At 44.9% G+C, this 25,580-nt stretch overlaps 1 protein-coding gene across 1 annotated transcript in view; it reads right to left on the bottom strand.

Moving 5' to 3' along the window:
• LOC144784369 (tektin-3-like) overlaps nucleotides 1-25,580 on the bottom strand; it is a 590,516-nt gene that overhangs the window by 140,299 nt on the left and 424,637 nt on the right. The window contains exon 5 of the mRNA XM_078663100.1: nucleotides 3,611-3,833. Coding sequence (XP_078519226.1) covers nucleotides 3,611-3,833 — 223 coding nt within the window. The remainder of the gene's footprint in view (nucleotides 1-3,610; nucleotides 3,834-25,580) is intronic.

The raw sequence follows: 25,580 nt of genomic DNA, 5'->3' as shown, positions 1-25,580 counted from the left end.
TGAGCAATTGTCGAGTTGATAAGGATGAGAAAATTATTCTTCCGCAGGAGGTTTCTTGAAGAATTCTTTAAAATATTTTCGGAGGCAAGTGTGTGCAGGGGATCCTGCTATGTGTATAGCTTTAGTAAAAAATTTAGTTTGTTTTATTGTTAGCAGGTTGAAGGAGACGACAGTAGATTTGACTTTGGAGGTAGCATGATTTGGAAATATGTTTAGAGGAGGCCTTTAACTGGCTGCTCTCATGAAAAAGTGAGTTTCATGTTCATTATTTTTGGGGGGGATGAAGTGGTCCAGAGGTGGTTCAGAGGATCTCCTCGCTGAGATCAGCAGACCAGGGACAAGAAGCCAGAGGAAACTACTGTAGCTTCTCTAATACCAACGTGAAAGAATACTCAGATGAGAATTATCCATTTTCCCAAGTAAAACTGGGGAAATATTGGCGCAATTCATCCCAATTTGGCATTTTCTGATCGTCAATGTATGTGTACATCAGAGGGTCATGGAGCTTATGTTGAAATTTTATGGGACTCCAAGACAGGTTGTAAAACTACAAAGCTAGCTTTTTTCAGGAAGGGGTAGACCCTCATGGACAAAGAGGTAATGGCGATAAAAGCTAAAGAGGGGGTGGTAACTACAGTTTACACCTAAGGGTTTCCTTGAGCAACTTGTTCCTGGTGGAAAGGAATGACAGGGGTGATCAGCTAGTAATCTATACTACTATTATAAAGGAAGAACTTTGAGGCGGGTAAACTCGGGAACCACAGCGCCAATCCACACACCTGATATATCGTTGGAATCCTCAGGGTATGGACATAGGCTATATAAATGTAAAAAATAAGTTATATTTAAAAAATTTACATTTAAAAAAAAAAGTAGTCCCCTCGAAGTAGCGCCGGCCGCGACCTGCGTGCTGACGTCGTCCAGTAGCGCGAGGAGGAGCGTCGTCCAGGAACGCGAGGAGGAGCGGTGGACATGGCGCGGGGGAGGAGCACTGACGAGCGGCACACAGGCGGTGAGCAGCAGCAGACCGGCAGGGTGGCGAGGAGCACTGAACTGAGGAGCGGCGGCTGAGTGGCGGACATGGCGCGGGGGAGGAGCACTGACGAGCGGCACACAGGCGGTCAGCAGCAGCGGACCGGCGGAGCGGCGAGGAGCACTGAACTGAGGAGCGGCGGCTGAGGTAAGGCTCCGGGGGACAATGTCGGGGCAGGCCGGGGTCGGGGCACGCGGGGGACGGGGAGTTACAACAAAAAGGCTCCGGGGGACATTGTCGGGGCAGGCGGGGGTCGGGACAGGCGGGGGACCCTCTGGCATAATTGTGCTCAAGCTCCCGACTCCCGCCGGCCGCTCCATACTCTGTGAACTCCTACTCTTATCCCTGCAACCTCTGCTCATCCTCGCCTCCCTGCAAACAGAGCGCCAGAGCCCCACTTACCCAGAAAGCTCCCCAGTGCCTCAGGCGCTGCTGCTGGCCACCACTGCAACACTGGGCCTCTGGCATAATTGTGTGAGGTAAGCCTCCGGAGGACAATGTCAGGGCAGGCGGGGGTCGGGGCAGCCGGGGGACGGGGCGGACGGGGGCCCGGGCTGCTGGCCAATGTCGGGAACGGCGGGGGTCGGGGAAGCCTGATTGCTCCCGGACAAGGTCGGGACGGCTGCTAGTCATTCTGATAAAAGAGTTCAGCGCTGCTTTGTTCTATAGGTAATTCAAGACAGAGGGAATCTATCTTCTCAGGGACATTCTCTGAAGACGATTGAATGGCTTGGCTAGTCCCAAAGACGTGCACCTGACAATCCAAAAATCCTCACCTCACTGCATATTCCTTCGGCTTTACTAGAGGGTTCGAGATTTCAGTTTGCAGCCTTTTTCTGGCTTTCGGAGCTTTGTGGTGCTTCGCCCAATGGATGAATCCATTGGTGAAGTTTGAGAACCCGTGGAATGTGTATTATAGTCTGCCTGGACAGAAAAAGATATACAGGGTCTGTTACAATAACTGGTGTCTCTCACAGCTTTCTTTTCTACCTCTCTTCAATACCGGTTACTGTAGAAACTGAGGGTGGTGTGCTTGAGGTTGGACCCACGTACTCAGAGAGTTTATGAATGATGGAAAAGATCCAGTTGTGGCAGAACGACATGGAAGCCTGGAAAGGTTGAGCTATGTTCGGAGCCACTCTGGTCATAGAGATGGATTCCATTTGTTTAGGCTGGGGAGCACACCATGTGGATGCAGCTACACAACGAATTACCAAGAGAAGAGCTGAACCTTCTTATCAACTGTATAGAAATACAAATGGACTCATTTGCATTCAAGAAAGAGTGAAGTGTTGCATTAATCTGTGGATGGACAATGTGGTGGTAGGTTCAAGATGTGGGCCAAGTTGACCAAGGACTTTTGCAACTTGTGCCACAAGAAATATATTTCAGGAAGGGCAAAATATATGCCCTGGAAAGACAATATAGTTATGGAGTGGTACTCCAGGTACCCCAGGGACAGCAAACAGATGCTGTCCTGGACGGTGTTTAGTTCATTGGAGAGATGTGAAACAGACCTGTTTGCAATAAGGGTTAATACACAGCTCCAAAATCATTTGAACTTCAGACCAGATCCATAAGCGGCTGCGCTGGATACATTCCTCCATAAACGTGGGACTGCTATACTTTTCCCCCATTTGTCAGGAAAACAAGGGTGATACCGCAAACATGAATGTAGAAGGCAAACTTGATTCTGGTCACTCCAACATGGAGGTCTCAAGTGTGGGATCTAGTTGTTCTGGGCCGTACTTGAGCTTCTCCTGTCCTTCTACACCAGTTTTCCTCAATTCTGACAGATCCCCTGGGAGGTCCACACCAGTTAATGTTGGAAGGGTCTCTGTGTTTGATGCCATGAAGCATCTTGTTCTTTTCCTTCCCTTCCTAATCCACTCATGTGTTTGGCCACTGTTGGATTGTTTACAGTTATTGTATGTTGAGTTTTCATGGTTCTCCTGGGTTCCATGCATGTATTCTGTTGGGTTTTGGAGCTAGTTACATCATGCCAATACAGTAGACTGGTGAGTCATGCCATCATACTTCCCAGATACAAATCAATGGCACTCCTAAGTTTCTTTCCTAAACCTTAAAACTTGTGTTTTCTGTTTGAACAAAGAAATCATTGTACCAGTGTCAGGGAAGTCTCACGCGTTTTTTTAGCACTGCGTAAATCCTTAGTCCTTCCTAAACAAGAAATTAGGGGTGGTGGCTCAAGGGATGATGCCTGCCAAGTCAAACGCAGGCCATGGTTAAGGAGGAACAATGAGGGGGAAAAGACAACATGTTAGGTGTGGGTTAGAAACCCCACACATGTGGGTGGGAAATGCAGTTATTAACTGTTATTTGGTTTAAACTGCGGACAACTGAAGAATTAGCACACTTCATGCCTCATTGGCTTTTCCACGATCTGAACTTTCCATTTAGGATGCTAGGATATTTTTAATTTTAATATTCTAATTGGAAAATGTTGACACAAGTAGAACAGAACAATTATTTCAAGGAATATATGGTCATGCATTGTTTGAAAATGTATGAAGTATTAACCACTGTTGCCCCAAAGAAGTCTGGCTGCCTTCTTACCTTTGCCAAATGCACTTTTATTCTGTTCTTGGTTTCGGCTATTTCAGAAATGCGTTTAGTAAAAGCCACATTGACCTCATTAAACTTGGACCACATTTCTCTGGATGAAATCTCCATCAGGTTTTCTATCTCTTCTCGTAACTTGGACGAGGCAGCTCGCTGACACTGGGAATGCAGAATATTCTTATCTGAAAACTTTCCCCAGGTTTCTGGAATAGAGACACTGCAAATACAAAAAACAGAAGAATTTGAGGGAAGTTTGAAAACGATGCAACACCCCAGTAAAGCGCAGAATTAATGTTAGATTTATTCTCAGAGCACATGTATTTCCAGGCTTTATGTAGGTGGATATGCCTTCATATGATGATCAACACTATTCGTTTGTAATTTCGATTACTTTAGTTTCTACAGTATGATAGAAATTAACTCACAAAAATAGCAATTTACAGAGTTAAGTAAAATGTGCTTAAGCATTAGCCTCACGCCCTACACCTTAAGCCTTAAGCTTAGTAGGTGGAGAAACCTATGTGCTTTCCTAAGGTACTTGTAATTTTATGGAAATGATGGTGATCTGATCACCTCAACTGGGTTATTGTAGATGGCCGGAGCCTTTGTGTTTAATATAATAAACCCCTCGATTTATGCTTTTGGGACACACACATACATACTCATGCAAGTGCACACTTGCTTTAAGGAGCAGCTTTGGAATAAATCCACAAGTTTTACTAGATGATGAAACTAGTGTATTATTTAAAAAAGAAAACATGTTTGAGTGCGTGAAAACGGATTGGCCTTGCTGTTTGCGAGTTGCGACACTTTAGGCTGAAAAGTGTCACCGTCACATGAGCCTCATGACAATCATAACAGTAAATCTGAGCCACTAAATAAATAGCAGTCATGCCAAGACCGGCAGGGGTAGCCAATTTAATAGTGTTTCTAAATGTAGATAAATACATATGTATATAATTCACTAATAATTCATTCATCCAAGTGTTGTGTTCTATTTAAACACTGGGAAACTGGGAAGAGCAGGGAAAGCTTTAATTACACCTTAAAAGTGATGCGCTGAGATGTTTAACATTACCTTCAGACATGATATGTACAGGGATCAACAGTTCACTACGGTGTCCAGGGCATATCTGCTTTCATGTCAATAACTTAAAAACCTATTAAAGTGCACTGATAGAAAATGTGTGTGCCCCAGTGGGCACTCTACACAGTAGCAAAGTACAGAAAATGGTAGCGGTGGAATACAGGGTACACATCAATTACAGTGGGGCATATTCACAAGGGCCATCGCCGAATTAACAGCACTTTATCGCAGCCAAAGTCATGATAAATTTACTGCGCCATTCACAAGCTGGTGCTAACAGCCCAGAGCATCAGTTTTCCTGCGATAGCAGCGCAAAAAACCTCGCCACAGAAGACCTCTGCAACTATCGTTAATGAGATGCAGGCGTTACCGTGCAAAAAGCTGCGACAACACGACACCTCAACATTCACAACGACCAGCTAGATTGCCGATATAAACACAAAACACGCAGTAAGGTGCCTTAGCAGCAGGAAATTAACAACTGCTCTGACCTGGTGTAAAGTCGGACCACAGCCTGCACCACAAAAGGGAGCCCAGCCCACAGCCACACCTGAAGAACAACAGATGCCATGGAGGCACTGAACATGCCAAAACACCCACTGCCACCACCCCCAGGACCACCCCCACCACCCCTGACACCCCACCCCCGGATCAACACTGAGGCAGCGCAGACAAAGACAGCGGCCACCCGGGAAACGCACCTGCCTCACAGACCCAACATCTGACAATGTCACTGTCCACTACAGGCTGAAAGGGACAACCATCCAACGTACCCTGGCCATCATCGCCTAACAGGCCTACGGCACCAACACAGCGGACCACCAACATCCCACCCCATACCAATCTGCTGGCCGTGCCGGATCCTACTGGCCTCCTGGATTGGCCTCCTCGACACTCCAAGTGCAATCCAGGTGGTCTGCTAGTGGGTGAGTTGCTGGTAGTGTTCTGTCACCTCAGTGATGCTGGTCTTGTTTTCCTGCGGTCTCCACCCCGTCTTCCTCTCCCTCTTCTCCTTGGCCTTCCAAGTAGTCTGTGGGGGTTGTGGGGTTCAAGTTGGCCTCTGCGCTGGGTCAGTATGCATCCATGTTGCTACGTGCTTTGGCTTGTTCCTGGTGTATTATTTCTGTGGTTTTTATGGGGCATTGTGCCGCCAGAAGCGTGGGATTTGCAGGCCTGTGGCTGGTTTTCGCTACTGTTTGTACTACGGTTGGCCTTATCGCATGTTTTTTTTGCGTTTGTGTATCGCATTTTTGCGGCTTGGCATTGATTTTCACACTGACATTTGCTGTGTTATCTGTTGTCTATCGCATGCTACCGCCATGTTGTGAATTCCACGTTGCCCAGGTTTATTGTCCCACGATAGGCTGTGATGTGGAAAGTTGCGTTACGCTACTCTTGCGGTAGTTATCACACGTTCTTGTGAATATACCCCAGTATCTTTCTGAGATGATTCTTTAGTCATGTACCAGTGTTGGTGCCACTCAAGGTAATATGAAACACCCCGCTACCATGGATGTGACCCCATAGAAGTACCCGAGGACTCCTATGCTAGGTTAAACAACAAACATTTACCTCAGCACTCTTCAAGTTTATATAACACTACTGTTGAATAGTGTAGCCAGTTTCTATAGATAGCAATGTAACAGCTCATAGGCAAGTCATCCAACAAGTCAATACAAGCACACAAATGTTTTTTTAAATTAACTGACATTATTCAATTTCCAATTGTGGTGACCTCATATTTAACAATACAGTCCAAGTATATATAACAAGCAGCTACAAGTGTTGTTCAAGGAGGTCTTGTTCTTATAGCCTCTACGGTGTCATTGAAATGTTTTTTTGTTGTTGCTTAAATTGACTTGTTGGATTACTTGCCTGTGAGCTGTTACATTGCTATCTATACAGATTAGCTACACTATTCAACGGTAGTGTTATATAAACTTGAAGAGTGCCGAGGTAAATTTGAGTTGTTTAAACTGGCACTCCACACTGTACATGGCTGTATGGACAACAACATTTATTTTGGTGACTCTGTGATCCTATCATGCTCTGCTCCCAAGCCACTTCAACAATATGAAATACTGTGTGTAAGGTAGGACCTAAAGGACCATGGCAAAATCAAGCCCACAACTGAGATGGCTAAGCTCTAATTAGTAAAACAAATACACATACTAGTACAGCGATGAAGCATGCTCCCTGCTGCTGCTAAATATGTCCACTTTATTTGACTACATTGACCCTGAAGCACTACTCTATGTGACCAGAACATGTATAAAGGGCCATGTATTGGATTGAATTGCATATTTCCTCTCTTTTAGACTATAATCCATTACATTAGGCCCTTTCAAAACTCTTACCACTGCAATGCACCATGAAGCCCCTCAAGTCTCTATCATTTCTTCCCCTCAATTTAATCTCTACATCTCCAGTGGTCCTGGAGGACCATTTGATCAGCTCCTACAGGAACAAGAGATTCATATACACGAATATGCAGATTATACAAAACATTTTCTTGATGTATCTAAACCATTTGACATTAAAATCTTCAAATTCTTCCTCGGAAAACTGGTTGCCTGTTTGAGTTAATTTACCCTAAAACTAAATTCAGCAAAAACATAATTCCTTCTCCTCTACTCCAGAGAAAAAAAACATCCAGTCCAACAAGGGCTTCCTCAAATTTAACTCCTCAGCATCACTCCCAAACAGGTCCACTCTGCTAAATCACTGAATCTCACAATAATACACTCCATCTCGAAACAGGCATAAGCTGCATCATTCCAATTGCACCTATTAAACTAACTAAAACAGTTTATTCCCCCCCACTAATTTTAAAACAGCAAAGGAGACACTAGCCTTTTCCCATCTTTACAAGGGCAAAGTCCTAGTTGCTCCAAAAATCAATCAATTAATCAGTATTGGTAAAGCGCTGCTAATCACCTGTGAAGGTATCCAGTCGCTAGGTTCCTAGGCTCAGTCAAAAAGGTCATGTGCCTCTTTCTGAAGTACTCCACTGAGAGTGATGTCCGGAGGTGGAGAGGGAGGCCGTTCCAGGACTTGGCGGTGAGGTAGAACAAGGAGTGGTCACCGCTGTGGCTTTGGCAGATGACCGGTGTCTGTGTGAGGGTGAGGGATGCAGAGTGAAGGTCTCTGGATGGTTGGTGGAACCACAGGCAGTGGTTTATGTATGCTGGACCTTGGTCGTGGAGGGTTGGTAGGCCTGAGTCAATATCTTGAATTGGAATCTTTTCTGAATGGGAAGCTAGTGGATGTTCCTGAGGTGTGGGGTGATGTGGGTACGCTTGGGAAGGTTGAGGATGCGTCTGACTGCTGAGTTCAGTCTTGACTGGAGTCTTCCCATGAGTTCGGAGTCGGTCCCTGTGTACAGTGCGTTGCCGTAGTCCAGCCGTCTGGTGATCAGGGCTTGAGTGACCCTTTTTTCTTCACTCTTGCCTCCTCAAAGCATTATCTAGGCAGCAGCAACCCTTGTTAAAAATGTTAAAACGGCAGCCCATAAAATAATTATTCTGAAAGATCTTCATCCCTCTTGAGCAAAGAACTGATTTCCAAATGACCAGCATCACCAGTAAACACAACATCTTGGCCTCCCCACCTACCTGCATTACATGCTTTGAAACTTAGGTTGTGGGAAAGAGAGACAAACTAAAGACAAATCTACATTCCTAGTATCAAATGGACTAAGACATTGAAACAGCAAATTCTCCTGCCGAGCTCCTAGAGTAAAGGAATATCTGATAGAACATCGTGCTGCACAAATACTGATTAAAAATCCACAAAAAAATATCATCTACCTATACTTATAACGGTAAGTACAAAAATAGCGGAACAAAACTATGGCTGACACTAATATCGTTAAAAAGAATACAAAAATATAAATGTTCATTGTATACATAGTATAAAATAGTAAATCTACAATATTTTAATATATAACATTAATATGATGTAAAATACATTATTTAAAATATTAAAAATACATATATAAATATATACTCATATAAAACACACACATGTATATTTATACATACATATATTTATAATGTAACACTATTGATAAAAATATTTATTTTAATTTATATTAGGTTTTTTAAATTATTGTTTTTTAATTTACTATTATAAAAAAGCATAAGTATATAAATATATGTACATTTACAAATGTCAATAAAAATAAAAATATGAAAACACAAGTACGAAACATTAAACTAAATTACCAAATTCATTCAATATAAAAAAATACATTGTTTATTCAAACTACAGAAATTAAAAAAAATATCTATATATAAACAAATAATATAAAATTAAACAAACAAATAAAAACTATATGTATATATATATATACGCACCCCACAAGTTATATGAAGTAACACTCCGGATAGAGGGGGACATAACTAGAAAAATAAAAGCCCTCTTTTGGGACAAGCTTTCCAAGGGTTATGACATACTTCTAGCTGAAAGAGACTGGCCACCTGCAGTTGTTAGGGAGTGCCCACACGGCGAAGAGATAATTATGCCAGCCTTCTCAAATCACATTCCAATTCATAAAAATATAAATATGCCGGGAAATGGGCAGTAGCTCAGGCTCCAGCATTATATAAAAATCTCGTAGGATGGGATGGGATGGGGATTCTCCTCACCACAACCTACTGCTCAGAGGCAGTATCCAGTCAAGCAAGAAGCTAAAAAACAAGTCAGGGAGATCTTAGATCAACTTGAATATCAAGGGGAAATTGAAACATCCACCTCATCTATGAACAATCCTTTCTTTCCTGTCTCCAAGCCAGACACTTCATATTGTCTAGTTTTGGAATACAGACACCTAAACTCTTGTTGCAAAACTTTTGCAGTACAAAATTCACATAGTACAGCACTGATGAATAACATCGTGCGCAAAAAATATAAAACCACATTAGACATTTCAAATGGGTTTTTCTGTCAAAACATTGCACCGGAAATTAGGCACTTGACCGCTTTCTCAATCTTGGGGACACACAGACAATTTTGCCGTCTCCCCCAGGGATTCAAGAATAGTCCAGGGTTATTTTCAGCCAGAGTAACAGAAATACTACAAATGTACGATGATGAGGCATTATCTTATGTCGATGACATATATCTTACAGACGATGATTTGGACGTGCACTTGAAAAGAGTGAACACCATAATACTTGGGTTCGCTTCTGAAGGGTACAAATTCAATTTTAAGAAACCACGAATTGCCCACCTCAACGTCCTATTCTTAGGATACGAGTTGTCAAGTGAAGGCAAAAGCCTGGCAGCAAACTTTCTTGAGAAATGTGCGCTGCTCTAACCTCCAAAGACGCTGAAAAACTTACAGTCAATTCTAGGTTTCCTAAATTTTGGAAGAACTTATGTTCTAAATTACGCAGAAAGGGTTAAACCTCTCTAGGAACTAATCAAACCTGATTTCAAACCAACAAATTGGATTCAGAAACATACATAAATTTTGAGTTCGGTACAAACAGACATGTTAGCAAAAACACAATTAGATACACGCGACAATGCGTGCAATCTCGTGATCCGTGTCATCCCAGGCAAATGTGGATTCACATACCTGACCTTTAATGAAGGTGAAAAGGTACCAATTGCATACAAATCACACTTGTACACACAAGCTGAAATGAAATTCACTTCAACAGAAAAAATTCTGACAGCGGTTCAAACTGCAGTAGCAAAAGAGAGAGCTCTCGCGCAGGGTAAATGCATAATGATCATTACACCTGTACCTGCCTTAGAGGCAGTGACGAAAGCGAGCATTCCAAATGCTAAAGCTTTACATCCAAGATGGATACAATGGGTTCATTCTCTTGGTGCAACAGAAGTTGAATACGTTTTTGACCCCTACTTGGAGACACAAGAATTCCTACAATACGAATACGAATGTCCTCTGCCGACCGAAATTCTACCTCTAGAACATTACGGCTGTATAATCTATACAGACGGATCAGCACAACCTGCAATTGAGGGTAAACAAGCCTATAGTGCTGCATGCGCGATCGTTAAAGGTCGTTGGCGCGAAGGTAAATTCAGACCTATGGTCACTAAAACTCAATCACTCGGAGACTGCACAACTCAGTGAGCTGAACTACAAGCTTTCAAGATGGTGCCTGAAAATACCGATCGCAAATTCCCCACACTAATAGTGTGGGATTCGTATTTCTGCGTTGAATCTTACAACAAACACTTGCAGAACTGGATTCGAAACGGTTTCAAAAATTCAAAAGGTGGCACAATTAAGCATAAAACGCTTTGGGAACAAAAGACTCATGTGATTCATACACTGAGTCATCAACGTGATGGCGTTCACGTTGCAGGGAATTCATTGGCTGATGAAGCCGCGAAGGCAGCTGTGCAAACGGCTTCCGTAGCTACAATCACTAGTTCGAAAAGAGTAATAGATGGTGAAACGTTACTAGCAGTAAAAACCTCAATGGAAGGCAGCTATGCAGCGTTACCTCTAAACTATCCACTCACAAATACATACATAATTGATGCAAACTCCGTTCCTTTTGCTCAAATCCCTGGAGTGGGGGACAGAGTAATTCCAAACAGGAATCGGAGAGCTGCTTTGGTACACGAAGCACATATGGGAGAGGGTCTGAGACATCAAGGGATCTTGAAATCTCTAATAGAATTAGAAAAGATGTACTGGTGGCCAGGACTGGGAGTTGATGTGTACAATTTCGCAATTTATTGCCCTAACTGCAACAGAAATTGCAGCATCGAAAGCCACCAGATACCTGACTATAGAGTCGCCAGCCCAGTTCAGATACCATTGCTAGACAGCATTAGACTATCTACACGCAAACGTTATATTGAACGGATGAGGTCCCACAACTACTAGGACAAGATTTATTTGGATGTGGCCCCAGCGCTCGGCTGACGCCAGAACTGTTATAAAAGATTTGCGAGTCTTTATCGGCACATACGCAATTGGCACGCTACATTCTGACCAGGGTCCTGTGTTTAGCTCTCGAGCTTACAAGGAGGCCATGGCTAGCTTGGGCGTTGCATTGCGGTATTCTAGTCCCTTCCATCCTGAGGGTAATGCGGTAGTGGAAAGAAAAAAACATGACATAAAGCAATCCGTAACAGCTAAGGTATTAGGTTCGGGTGATGGGTGGGTCAAACATCTAATAAGTGTCCAACGTAGTCTTAACAATCTGCCAAGAAATTCTCTGGGTGCCGTCACTCCGAATGAACTAATGTTTGGTACTAGAATGATAATCGAAGACCTCGATTGTCAGACTTCAGTGGTGGAACAAAAACCCTTTGATGTCAAAGATCGTTTGACTGTTTTACAGGACTTAAATTAAACAAGAAGAAGTCTGAGTAATACAATACAGAAGCAAACACCCACTGAAGAAAAACCACCTGTCCCAGCAAGGCCTGTCTGTATTCCAAAGATTGGGGATCTGGTCAGGGAGAAAATCGCAGTAAAAAAGGAATTAAGGCCTTCTTACAGAAAAGCAGTACCTGTCTTGGCCATCCTCGGAACAAGATCAGTTTTACTACCGCCCCTTGCTGGTAAAAGGGAGAACAGAGTTGTATCCATCGACCTTGTCAAACCACAACATGTGGCCGATAATAAGTAGTAGGCCCAGTGGACTCCCGAGAAGTAGCAGACGACCAAATCTTGCAACAATCCAAGAGGTTCAAACTGAAAGACTTATCACCTTTGATAAACCTGCAGTAAGAAAAGAAGGACTATGCAACAAAGCCATGGAACTTGTACCTCTGGAAACCCAAATAACAGTTTGTCAAGACACGCCTGTCTACAATGATGTGACATCTGACTATACAAACATGGCGAAACAACAAACAGTACCAGTGATTTCAAGTAATCCTGATGCAATCCCAACAATTGACAGAACTGCTTCTGGCTACTTTATCAACTTCGATAACTTTTCTGAGGATCCAGTGAACCTGAGGATAAGCCAGCAAAGAAAAACTTCAAGGAAAAAGTAACAGAACTCCTTCATCTACTGGAAAAAACATATCTGGTTTCACCATGGGTTGAATTTTGGATTGGATTAGGTATATTTTTCCTCCTGCTCTGGCTCGTACTAGTGTTAAGCTTGGGAAGGATGATTGATGGAAAATATAGTACTATGGACACAGCAAGTAAGAAAATCAACTTGGTCCTGAAACCTTACAAATCATCTCATCGTGAAAGAAGGGGCCTGTCAGTAGTGAACATCACAGCCGTTCCTATACCTGGAGGTATAGCATGGGACAGAACTGATTATGACATCTATGGTCCGGTGGAATTATTGAAGATTTCACATCAGTTTAAGGTTTCTTTGAGTGACTTTGTCGCACCCAGTAAATTTTCTGATGATTGGGACTTTGAGACTGTTAACAACATGATGAAAGATTTAGAAATGTCAGCTAAATTTACAGAACATGACTACTTAGAAGGGTCATCAGATTATGAACAAATGTATTGTTTTAATCATTATGGTCACCATTATTTGCATAAATCTGCAAGACCTAGAAATGTGTTTCATTACAATCAATGGGAACATTGTCCTACTCCGCCGAAAGGCAGCTATAAAACATTTCAAGAAAAGTTTTCTTACTTCTCATGGTTTAATGTTACCAATCCAGAAACGTTTTATTTTAAAAATCTAATTATGACAGGAATGAAAACAATGTTGACCAATACTAAACAAATTTATTCTGCAAACTTTTATGCTCAATTGTCTGCATTAGGTTTTAACTTTTGGAAAGACAACATTGAGACAAAAACCGTCTGGGCCACTAATGATTGGCAGGTACAAGGTATAGAAGCCTTATTTAGAGCCTGCATCATCCTAGAAAAAATTATGTTTTTAAATGACACTGTTCAACAGACGTCTTGTCTTGGCCTGGCTAATATTAAAGATTTAAACAAACTGTCTATACCTAAACCCACAAGTGACATTAATAGCACTTCAGATGAGGAGGTAGACGTACCCTATATCATTAAACAGAACAGAACTAATCCTGATTGGGACAAATGGTTAATCTGGCAAACAGACACTAATAACTGTCAAGATAGATTCCTGAACAAGACACAAGGGTTCACGGTGAATAGGCCAGATCCAAGATATTCACAGAGACAACATCCAGGGATAGTTACCACTTACAGTGTAGGAAAGCTGTGCCTTTGAGTGGCTTCAGAAATCTACACTTCCAGAAATTAAAAAACACTTATCTTTACTTAAAGAAAGCAATGATTTGCGAGATTTCTTAATGGGGCCTCGCAAACCACGGCAAAAACGTTTCATATACGCCGGAATATACGCAGCATACAACGAAATATGGAAAGTGACGCAAATGGAAACTGCAGAAACAATACGAGAAATTGATTGTATTAATTTAGAAAAAAAGCCTCTCTGTAGTGGACAATGGGTTAACGACTCTGTCCTCCAGAATTTATTCTTTGGACAGCATTATGTCATCTGCCACTGCAAGCCCTAGAAATGTATTTCATTACAATCAATGGGAACATTGTCCTACTTCGCCGAAAGGCAGCTATAAAACATTTCAAGAAAAGTTTTCGTACTTCTCAGGGTTTAATGTTACCAATCCAGAAACGTTTTATTTTAAAAATCTAATTAAGCCAGGAATGAAAACAATGTTGACCAATACTAAACAAATTTATTCTGCAAACTTTTATCCTCAATTGTCTGCATTAGGTTTTAACTTTTGGAAAGACAACATTGAGACAAAAACCGTCTGGGGCACTAAAGATTGGCAGGTACAAGGTATAGAAGCCTTATTTAGAGCCTGCATCATTCCAGAACAAATTATGTTTTTAAATGACACTGTTCAACAGACGTCTTGTCTTGGCCTGGCTAAGATTAAAGATTTTAAACAAACCGTCTATACCTAAACCCACAAGTGACATTAATGGCACTTCAGATGAGGAGGTAGACGTACCCTATATCATTAAACAGAACAAACCTAATCCTGATTGGGAAAAATGGTTAATCTGGCAAATAGACACTAATAACTGTCAAGATAGATTCCTGAACAAGACACAAGGGTTCACGGTGAATAGGCCAGATCCAAGATATTCACAGAGACAACATCCAGGGATAGTAACCACTTACAGTGTAGGGAAGCTGTGCCTTGAGTGACTTCAGAAATCTACACTTCCAGAAATTAAAAAAAACGTATCTTTACTTAAAGAAAGCAATGATTTGCGAGATTTCTTAATGGGGCCTCGCAAACAACGTCAAAAACGTTTCATATACGCCGGAATATACGCAGCATACAACGAAATATGGAAAGTGACGCAAATGGAAACTGCAGAAAGAATACGAGAAATTGATCGTATTAATTTAGAAAAAAGCCTCTCTGTAGTGGACAATGGGTTAACGACTCTGTCCTGCAGAATTTATTCTTTGGACAGCATTGTGTCATCTGCCATTGACATCATAGACCACGACTTCTTAATGTTACAACATGGCCAGTCTCAATTACGTTCTATCATGCTGCTAGGCTGGACGTTGCAAAATGTGCATTCAGGCTATGTGCCATGGCATCTAATCAATACCACGTCATTGTTTGCTGTATTTAACCTTACAGATAAACAAATCTCTTTGGCACAAAGTGGAGCAGACTATACGGTGCTGAGCATTGAAAAACTTGAAAGATTACAATTAACAGTTTCTGAAAAACCTGTCATTGAATGGATAATTCATGGCACCATTACGATACCAGTGACGTCTTTCCTATTTCAGTTTTGTCTGGAGCATAGACCAGTGGGCCTGTATGAAAGGTTGGGTAAAGAATACATTAAGTCGACCTGGGTTTTACAATACACACCCAAATGTTGGAATGGGGGATATGAAGTATTCCTTAGTGGTAAGAATTGTAAAAACTCACTGAGTGGTACACTTTTGTGCCAGGGTATTAATTTGCACGGAGTCTGCGACGGTTCTGCAAATAACCTCTCTTGCCACCTGCACGGTTCACCCTCCACAGCGATAGTACCGATTTTCAGGAGCTATCCAACGGCAGCTACGTTATGCTCAATGATCACAACTGTTGGGGCATGTTGCCAGGAAAAAGTTATTTCGTAACTGTGTCATCCACGGTCACTTGTTGTATGCAAGTATTGTATCCAAAAAGTGAGACAGGAAGGGAGACGGCTTTATGGTCTTCACTGAATATCTCTTCTACACGAATTGATACTTTAAACAGAATGAAAGCCATTCTTTTTCAGAAAAATGTGCCACTGACCTCGTCTAGAGAAACGTATGATCTGCAAGTTGCAAGATCTTCTGCAGAGATACATGCATTATTATCAACAAACTGCCCAGTACATTTCACAGAAATGTTAAGTCAAATCTTAAACATGTCTGATACCAGCGGCATCGCACATGTATTTAAGACGATTTTTTCGGGACTGTTAGCACCATTTGAAGCAGTCCTCGGCATTTTTCCAAATTTCGTGCACTCTGTGTTCGGCGGCCTGCCTCTCATCTTGGGACTAGTAGCAGGAATTCTATTTTTATTCCTTCTGCTCCGATATGGCAAGTCCGGCTACCAGCAACACCCAGACTACCATGGAACAATGCCTCCTTGCCATAAGGTATCGTGAGAGAATTTCACAGATTCACAGATTCTTGACTTGGCTCGTTTAAGAGATCTGAACACAACCTGGTTTCTATCGTTCAGACTAATCTGGCAAGATTGCATCTTACCTGTTCTTCGATGCCTGCTTTGTGGACAGGAATGCGTGTTGGACATTTGTCTTACACTTCCATCAGTACTGCCATCGGATTTTGACGCTTTCCTAGGTCCAGTAACGGCTCATGCATCGTGTTGCCCCCAACGGCTGCCTATTCTGATGACGGCATTCATTGAGGTCTCACCGGCAAGTCTAACTGAGGGTGAGATACGAGAAACGACAGACTTACAGGTACCATCTACTACGGATATTGCTAATGCATCAAACGCTGACGGCGATGATCCACACTTCTGCACTTTTGATCTGCTAACTGAAGTGGTTCCACTTTCACCTACCACGGTAGACGGTTTCTTTGCCAGCCTAGATGATCTGATGTTTTCTCCTGACACTCCTGAGAATAGCTTTTGATTATTTCACACAGCGTTCTCTGAACTCTGAAATTCAGCCTTCATTTTTTCAAAACAATCTACTAATTTGAACTTTTTCCAAAATAAAACTTTTGGCACAGAGTAATCTGCCTAAAGTAGAACTGATAGAATGTATACTATGCTTCATGTCTATAAAGACCTGCTTATTCTATACTCATTACATTCAAACAAGCCTTTTCAAATGCAATTTTGTATGTTGTATTTTGGGTGAGATTGTATACACCAGCTTTAGATATGTTCAGTGCTTACAGGTTTAGTTTAATTGAACTTAAGATCGTGGAGTGGGTGCTGTAAATTTTCCCGATTTATGCTCTTATGTAGATACGGATTATCCTATCCTTATATAGGCATAGAAATCATTACCATATTTAGACTGAGCCTATGCAGCCCAAATACGGCATTGGCTACTTCTACTAAACTCCGAGAATCCACAACGATTTCTTGGAAAAACCCGCCTTCAGCAGTTAGGGACTTCCCCTTGCTTGAATATTAATTTATCCAAGAACTCCTGGAGTTTTCAAGGAACTGAGGCACTAGTGACGATATTATGTCCAATCTTACGTCAAACTCGGCACCTTCAAAGTATAAATATGCCTACATTTGCCCAGTCAAACACAGTGGTTTAGGAGCAGATCGACTAACTACTTGCCCGACGCCCTGCTGCTGCAAGTGCCGAAGGAAGCCGACCCTCCAACTGACGCACTGAGTAGTCGCTGTCTTTTCTCTTGCCGAGAAATCCAGCTCCGGTGTTTCCAGGCTGCCCTTGCGGGTTGCTGGGAGATCGAGTCCTGAGAGAGAAATACAAGTCCTCTATCATTCTAAAACCAAGGTACGGAGCTGATCAGACCCTTAGAGAATTCTTGGAACAGATTCTTGGCAGAAAATTACTAGACTTAAGCTACACCACACTTACTCCTCCCTCGTACTAGACTTAGGTTAGGTACACCGGGGAAGGCGTATTTTAGAAGCACCAGTTGGGTACTTTTAGTCACTATTTTATCACTGTATGTATTTTATGCATTTTATGTATTCTATGTTTATGGCTTAGAAACCTTATCATGCTCTACCAGTACTATTTTATAATAATATTCGTATTATATGCATTGTACTTATTAACTAGCATTTCAATTGTAGCAGTGCATTTCTTATGCTTAAGAAATAAGACTGTTCAATAAATACTTTTATTGAAAACGTCCGTCTCTCTATTTCTGAGCAACTCTGGTGAAACGAAGCATGCACATCTGACTGAGTGAAATAGCCATCTATTGTTTCCGCGACTCTAGAGATACGGTTCATTCTGGGGAAACAAAGTTGTCATGTTATATGGTTGTCAGAGACTAATCCCTTCTTGTACTTTCGAGGAAGTTTCTAGTGACCTCTGAGCTAGCTGGCACTCACAATTAAGTCTAATATATTCGGCAGAGACCTAGTCGGCTTAAGTCCTACGTCTAAACTGCAGGATATATTATTCCAATGCGCAGAGCCTATTGGGAATATAGGAACTACACTACAATGCCCTCGCTATGGTACCACCAACTACCGACCGTCTGGCGGACACATCAAAATACGGCGGTCGGACCACCCGAATGCTTGCCGGCGGTCTCCTGACTGCCGCTATGGAGGTCAGCGGTCCGACAACCTGACATCAGAACCAGGTCCATTGTCAACAATTATACAAACATTGTTTAACATATAAAATTAATATATGAACTAAAACAAATAAAGATAAATAAAATACGATATTTGTTACAAATATATTATTGAAAAAGTTATTAACAACACAGATATTCTTTAAAACGATATTACTTACCGAAATAAAATCGATATTCTTGTCACCAATATTTGTGCAAACACAACAAGAAGATGGACGAAGTGCTGAAACTTTTCAACCACTCACCCCCAGTCAAGAGATGTGGGTTTAATCCATCTTTCTTTTTCTCACTATGCCACTCGAGTTCAGACCCAGCCATATGCAAATCAGTATTGACCCAGCTCCTCATGGGAACAGTCCAGCCCAAACTGTCAGGCCAAGACCTCCCTGGGTCGGAAAGAAGAATCCTGGGACCGCCCCTCATCAGCCAGGCACAGCAAGCAAGGTACCCATGTCTGGGCATACCCTTGGTCACTTAGGGTGAACATAGCAGACACAACAAGATAATTAATGGAGTGCTGAAACCTTTCAACCACTCACCCCCAGTCCAGAGATATGGGTTTAATCCATCGTTCTTTTGCTCACTATGCCACACTAGTTTGGCCCCATGCTCTCCATGCCACGGGAATCAAGCTAGCCTGTTTGATGAAGGGTGATACCCCGAAACTGGTCCAAGGATGCTTGTTTCTGGTCCACGGAGGACCTGGCCTGTAAGTCCTCACCATGCCAATCCAGTTTGAACCCAGACATATGCAAATAAGTCTTCCCCCTGTGCCCAATGGGAACAGTCCAGCCCGAACTGCCAGGCCAAGTCCTCCCTGATTAACTTTGAGGACTTAGTAGAAAACCATGGCCTCCATGTGGGCCAGTTCATACTATATGAAACCCTGACATGCACCTTTGGAGCGTTGAGGGCCAGCAGTCAGGTAGAACCAGAGACGCACACTCTATTGCATGCATTACTCACCTTAGGCACAGCTGGTCGTCAGGTAAAATGGTTCTATATGGCACTAATTGAAGCCTCCCTGACACTCTTAACTAAGATCAGAGCTAAGTGGTAACAAGTCTTAAACAAGGAACACACTGACAGAGACTGGGGAAGGTATTGGGATCACCTAAATCGGTTTCCCACAACACCAGACTGAAATATACCCAGTTCAACTATGTCCAAATGACTTATATGACCCCACACAGACTTCAGACTATTCATGGAGGGGAAATGTGTAACTGCCGAAGGTGTGCCCTCCCAGATGCAGACTTTAGACACATGGTGTGGCGCTGTACAGTACTGCATCCGTTTTGGAGTGCAGTGATGACACAGATAGGGACAACCTTGGAGAGATTAGTTGACAACTGCATGGAAGTGTGACCACTAGGCCTTTTCCCCCACCCGCCAAAATGGAAAGTAGAGAATACATTTATAGATTTTACCATGGCCCTAGCCAAGAGACGAGTGGCGATGGCATGGAAATCGAGTGCAGGGTCACAGATTGAAGACTGAAGAAGAGATTTCACAAACAGGGCTGGGGCCGAGGGCCGAGTCCTGACCAGGGAAGAAGCAAAGGGCCTGAGGCAAAGCCCCATAGCAGACCAATGGAGGGAATTAATACATACCTGGGAGTTCCCAACACGAGTGAGTGGAGATGAAGGTGAGGATGGAGAGACAACATCGCCTGCAAGAGTACCTGTTAATAGTCACATAGAAACAAAGCCCACCCAGGATAGTCACATATAAAGTGGGAGTGCTTGTGATCTGATCTCCATATGGGATCCAGTACCTAGGGGTGTGGCTTGGAGGCCGATGTGGACGGCTGCGTGAGCGCCGAGCTCCGCTTCGAGAAACCCACATTTATCCTGTTTTAACCCCATAGGGCACCCCCTTCTCCCACCGGAGGACTTGTGAACGGAGTAGGGGCGAGCTGCCAAGATTTCATAGCCGAGCGAGGCTATATTGCCGCGATATGTGGAGTTTAAACACTGCGCAGCTGGTGAGGGCGTCCCCCAAGTTGGCAGCTGAGAGGAAACGGGACACTGGCGCTCGCTCCGGCTGGTGACTGCTGCGTCAGAAGGTATCTCCTTGCATGCCTGGGGGCTTGGGGTAGCTTAGAGCCCCTTACGGACAACACCGGTGCGGTGCTGAAGAGCTCCGAGGGAGGTGCCGCCTTTGCTGCACGGGACCTGTGCAGCCCTGGACGACACCGACGGGGCTCTGCGACTGCCCCCGAAAGAGAAGAGCTGGATGCCGCTTGAGCCTGGGCGGAGATCGGGGAGCGCTGCAGCGGCGGGATCCGAGGCTGCAATCAGTCCGACGGCAGACTTAGCCAAATCGGTGCGTGGAGGAGGGAGTGGCCTGGAACTGAGGACCGCGGGTGAGAAGGCAGAGGTCCCGAGATAGTGACGGCCTGAGAGCGGAGGCAGGGCGGGGAGCGCCTGTGAGCGGAAAGTGGAGGAGCCCGGATAGGCGCCCTAATCAGGAACGGGGAGTACGGACCTGCACCGCCAATGTCTGGGGGGCCCGGCATGGAGAGGCTTAATGGTAGGGACGACCTGTTGTATGCCCCGGGCTCGCGCTGATTCGTAGTGCTTTGCCCTGAGCCCGTGGCGTCACTGGGAGCAGCGGAGCGGGAACTGGGAGAGCCCCTGACCGTGGTCTGCACACACCTGGAGAACCAATGCAGAACAGTGCGGTTGCCTATTGTTTAGCTTTCTGGCTGGGAACGGAGGCGAACGGGGGCTTGCCTGGGGGTTCGTAGCCTCGCTCGATCTGGTCCCATGTTGTGAAGGAGGGTGAAGGCGGTGAGGGCAGCGGTGGCGGCAGCCGGCGGGGGCACCGGGCCAGTCAGTGAGGTCTTTGACCACCTGGTGCGGGTGACTGTGCAGCTGTGAGAAGGAGCTGGGAGCTACTGGGACCGGTGGTTTGACCGGTTGGATCATCGCAAGTGCTATCGGGGCAATTGAAGCGCTGAAGTGGCGGCTGCTGGCAGGGAGAACGATCTCAACCAGGTGTTTGGGACTTGAGCGTGGCCTAGCAGTGGATTGTAAGAAGGCCTGACGGTTTCGCCATGGTTAAACCTAAAGGGAAAAAAGATGGGGCTCAACCGCTCTCGGGTAGTGACCTCTCGCATCAGGGAGATCCTGATAGCCAAGATATACCCCGGGACCTGGGCATGCAGCAGCAATTTGATAAAATCCTGGCAGCGATAGCGGACTCCCGCACGGCTTTGCAGCAGGATATAGCTCAGGTTGCAACGGGTCTAGGGCTGCTGAGAGCGGATCACTCTAAATTGGCGGATAGGGTGAAGTGCGTGGAGGGGGTACTTCGGGAGGTGGAACCAGTACGGGCTGCAATGCAAGCTACAATGACGAACGTCTTGGACCAGCTAGGGGCACTGGAGAGGCAACATTCCGTCCATCATCTTGTGTGTTTTGCTGAAGGCAGGAACCGGCGGAACAACATCCGGGTAGTGGGTCTTCCGGAAAAAATTGAGGGAACAGACATGGTGAAATATCTAGAGAACTGGTTGAAGACGGTAGTGGCGCCGGAGGGTCTGTCAACTTTTTATACGCTGGAGCGGGCGCACAGGGTGCCAGCTAGACTACCACAGCAGGGGCGACCCCCGCGACCAGTGGTGGCGTGCCTGTTGCACTTCCGAGATAGGGACTTCCTCCTTCGAAAGGCACGGACTGATGGCCCTTTTCAGGTAGAAAACAGTAAGGTTTCCGGATTACACGCTTGAGATGCAGCGGCGGCGTTTGTCCTTTTTGCCAGTCAAAAGAGAACTGAGGGTAGAAGGCCTCCAATATTCCTTGTTATTCCCAGCTAAACTTCGAATCATAGTGGATGGCACCACATGTTTTCATGATACACCAGAGGAAGCAGGGACATGGCTTGAAACCTACATGGCTGGTAAAGATGGAGCAGACCGACAGGCTCACAAACTTTCTGGGGTGCTTCCATTGAGCAAATCACAACGCATCCGACGCCGGAGACGAGGCCTGCAGAAGCCGACCGAGTCGCAGACGGAAATGGAACGACGGGGGGCTCTGGAGGCCGTGTCAGCCCTATCGAGTGAACAGAAAGGTCGCATACCAGAGGCCACTGACTCGTAAAGGGACAAGGAACAGACGGATACGGACAACTCGGAAGCGGACAGTTTACGTTTGCCGCCGGTCACTCCGGCAACAGCAGATGGGCTTCTGGATGAATGACGGCTCGTATCCTGGAACTGTATTATGGGGCTCCTGTGTGTTGGGGGTACTGGGTTAGCTGATGTATGCGGAGGGCATTGTTGATTGCTGATTGATGGGGAGCGGCGGGGGTCTTCTCTTGGAGGCCTCCACAATAGCGAAATTGAGTGGCTAAGCTGAGCTTATAGATTTCTGTTCGGGGAGAGGGGGGGGGACGGATAGCGCAGTCTTCCGGGTTTATAGGCGGTAGGTATTCTAGAGAGTGCGCGGCATCCCGTTGGCGCTGAGCTCCCCTCATTGCCCTTAAGTTATGCCATCAGCTACTGCTGGTGGACTTAAGTGTGTGTTGTTGGTTGAAGTGGTTTGGATGGGGACTAGCAAGTTGGTTCTAGGTCCTGTTCTTGGTGGGGTGGGAAGATGGGGGAGTTGGGTGGGAAGTTGGGATGGGGAGGGTACCGGTGTGCTTGTTGTGACACGTACTGAGTTGAGAACAATGAACTATCTTGATGGGGGCGATACCTGACCTACGATGTGTTACCTGGAATGTGAGGGGTCTCCATACTATGACAAGACGCCACAAGATCCATGCATATCTAGTTAGGAGAGGGGTCCACATAGCGTTACTACAAGAGACACACCTCACTAAAGCGGAGGGAATAGCACTGCAGCAGAGATGGAGAGGACAGGTCTTTAGCACTGCGTATTCAGCATTTGCACGGGGAGCATTGATCTGGATTAGAGCCAGAGTTCCCTTTCAAGTGGCGCACCAGACTATTGACCCTGAAGGTAGATATGTAGCTGTGGTGGGGAAATTGCGCGGTAGGGACTTAGCCCTTTGTAGTATTTATGTGCCAAATGTTGATCAGGCACGCTTTCTTGATTGTCTATATGGCACACTGGTGCACTACTTCATGGGCCCGGCGATACTGGGTGGGGATTACAACTCTATAGCTGATGTATCATTAGACAGGTCACAACCGCCCCTGGTAGACTCCCCTGTCCATAGGCTGACTGAACACAGGCTGGAGTGGCAACATAAGTGGATCTTAGTAGATATATGGCGCATGCACCACCCAAGAGATAGGGATTATTCCTATTATTCAGCAATCCACGACTTACACGTCCGACTAGATGCAGTTCTATGCTCCAAACAGTTGGTTCCTTCTATAGTGCATCCGGAGTATCTTACTAGAACATTGTCCGACCACAACCCACTGTCATTTACCATGCGTTGGATGGAGACGAAGTCTGCCATCCCCACCTGGAGACTGCGTCCTGAGACACTGGAGGACCAGGTCTTTCAGAGGGAGGTGGGTGACGGGATAATGCACTATTTCAACGAAAATACTGGTACAACATCTACCAGAGCAACAGAGTGGGACGCCTTTAAGGTGGTTGTAAGGGGACTCTGCATTGGTAAACACGTGGGAGTGAGGAGGGTCCTGTTGCAGGATGTGGACCGAGCCGAACATAGACTGAGAGAGGCCGAAAGAGCTAGACCAGGGCACCCCGAAGCGCAAGCTGAGGTAATTGACACTTAAGATGACGCTTAAGAAGTGGTGGCGGTTGAAATAGAAAGATTACGCTGCTTTGATCATAAAACATATGTCACAAAGGCACATGCGGAAAGAGACAAAGCGGGGGCGCTGCTGGCTTGGCTGGCTAATCCGGTGAGACGGGGTTCACCAATCCTGGCGCTGGAGGACACTGCAGGTAGTGCGGTGTTCACTTAACCTGAGATCCTTAATCAGTTTCAGGGTTATTACGAGTTATTATACTGGTGTTCCTTAGCCGAGGAGGACTCGGTCATCGACTCCTTCTTAGAGGGTTTACCCCTACCACAGTTAGAGGAAGAACAGGCAAAACACTTAGGTCGCGACATATCACTTGAGGAAATTAGGAGTGCAATAAAGCATATGGCCCGCAATCAGACGCCGGATAGATGGACTACCAGTGGAGTTCTATTGGCAATATGTGGATTTATTGGCCCAAAGATTGTTAGAGGTCTACAGGGAGGTAAAAGAACTGGGTAGGCTCCCCACCTCGATGAGGGAGGCGCTAGTGATTCCTCTATTAAAACCAGGACGAGAGGGGACTGATACGGCATCATATCGGCCGTTGTCAATGCTGACTACTGATTATAAAATCTTAAGTAGGATTTTGGCGACCAGCCTTTTACAGCATATGACGGATTTAATACACGAAGATCAGGCAGGGTTCATTCCGACGAGGAACACAGCTACTAACATCAGGAGATTATTGTGGCTACTGGAGGAGGAGCAACCTGGAGAGCAGAGACCAATGGTGTTATCGGTAGACATAGAAAAGGCTTTTGATAGCCTGGAGTGGTCCTATTTGTATAAGACACTAGGCTGTTTTGGGTTAGGCGAGGACTTTGGAGCCTGGACCAGGGTATTGTACACATCTGCAGTGGCCAGGGTGAAAGTGGGAGCGCTGATCTCGACCCAATACCAAGTAGCCCAGGTCATGAGGCAGGGATGCTCCTTCTCCCCATTATTGTTTGCTTTAGCGATTGAACCCCTAGCAGCAACAGCCAGACGAGGGAGGTGCTACTGGGGCTTAAGAATTCAGAGGAGACCAGCAGTTTATCTCATTGTATGCAGATGACCTGTGGATGTTCCTGGCAGATGTGGAAGGAGCATTGGAGGGAGTCGCGGACCTGTTGGTGATGTTTGGGGATATTTCAGGTTTGAAGGTCAATTGGGCCAAGACTTGTTTGTTTCCGGTGCGACCTGGGGAACTGTCGCCCACTATGCCTAGGGAGATGCGCTGGGAACCACACGGCATGAAGTATTTGGGGGTACACATATACCATAGTGCGGGCGATATGTTAGATGGGAATATAGGCAGGTGTGTGAGGTCGTTGAAGAGTA

The sequence above is a fragment of the Lissotriton helveticus genome, chromosome 10 (genome assembly GCF_964261635.1).
Source record: "Lissotriton helveticus chromosome 10, aLisHel1.1, whole genome shotgun sequence".
NCBI lineage: Eukaryota > Metazoa > Chordata > Amphibia > Caudata > Salamandridae > Lissotriton > Lissotriton helveticus.
The sequence above is the reverse complement of the archived record's forward strand: the minus strand, read 5'-3'. Positions and strand labels throughout refer to the sequence as shown.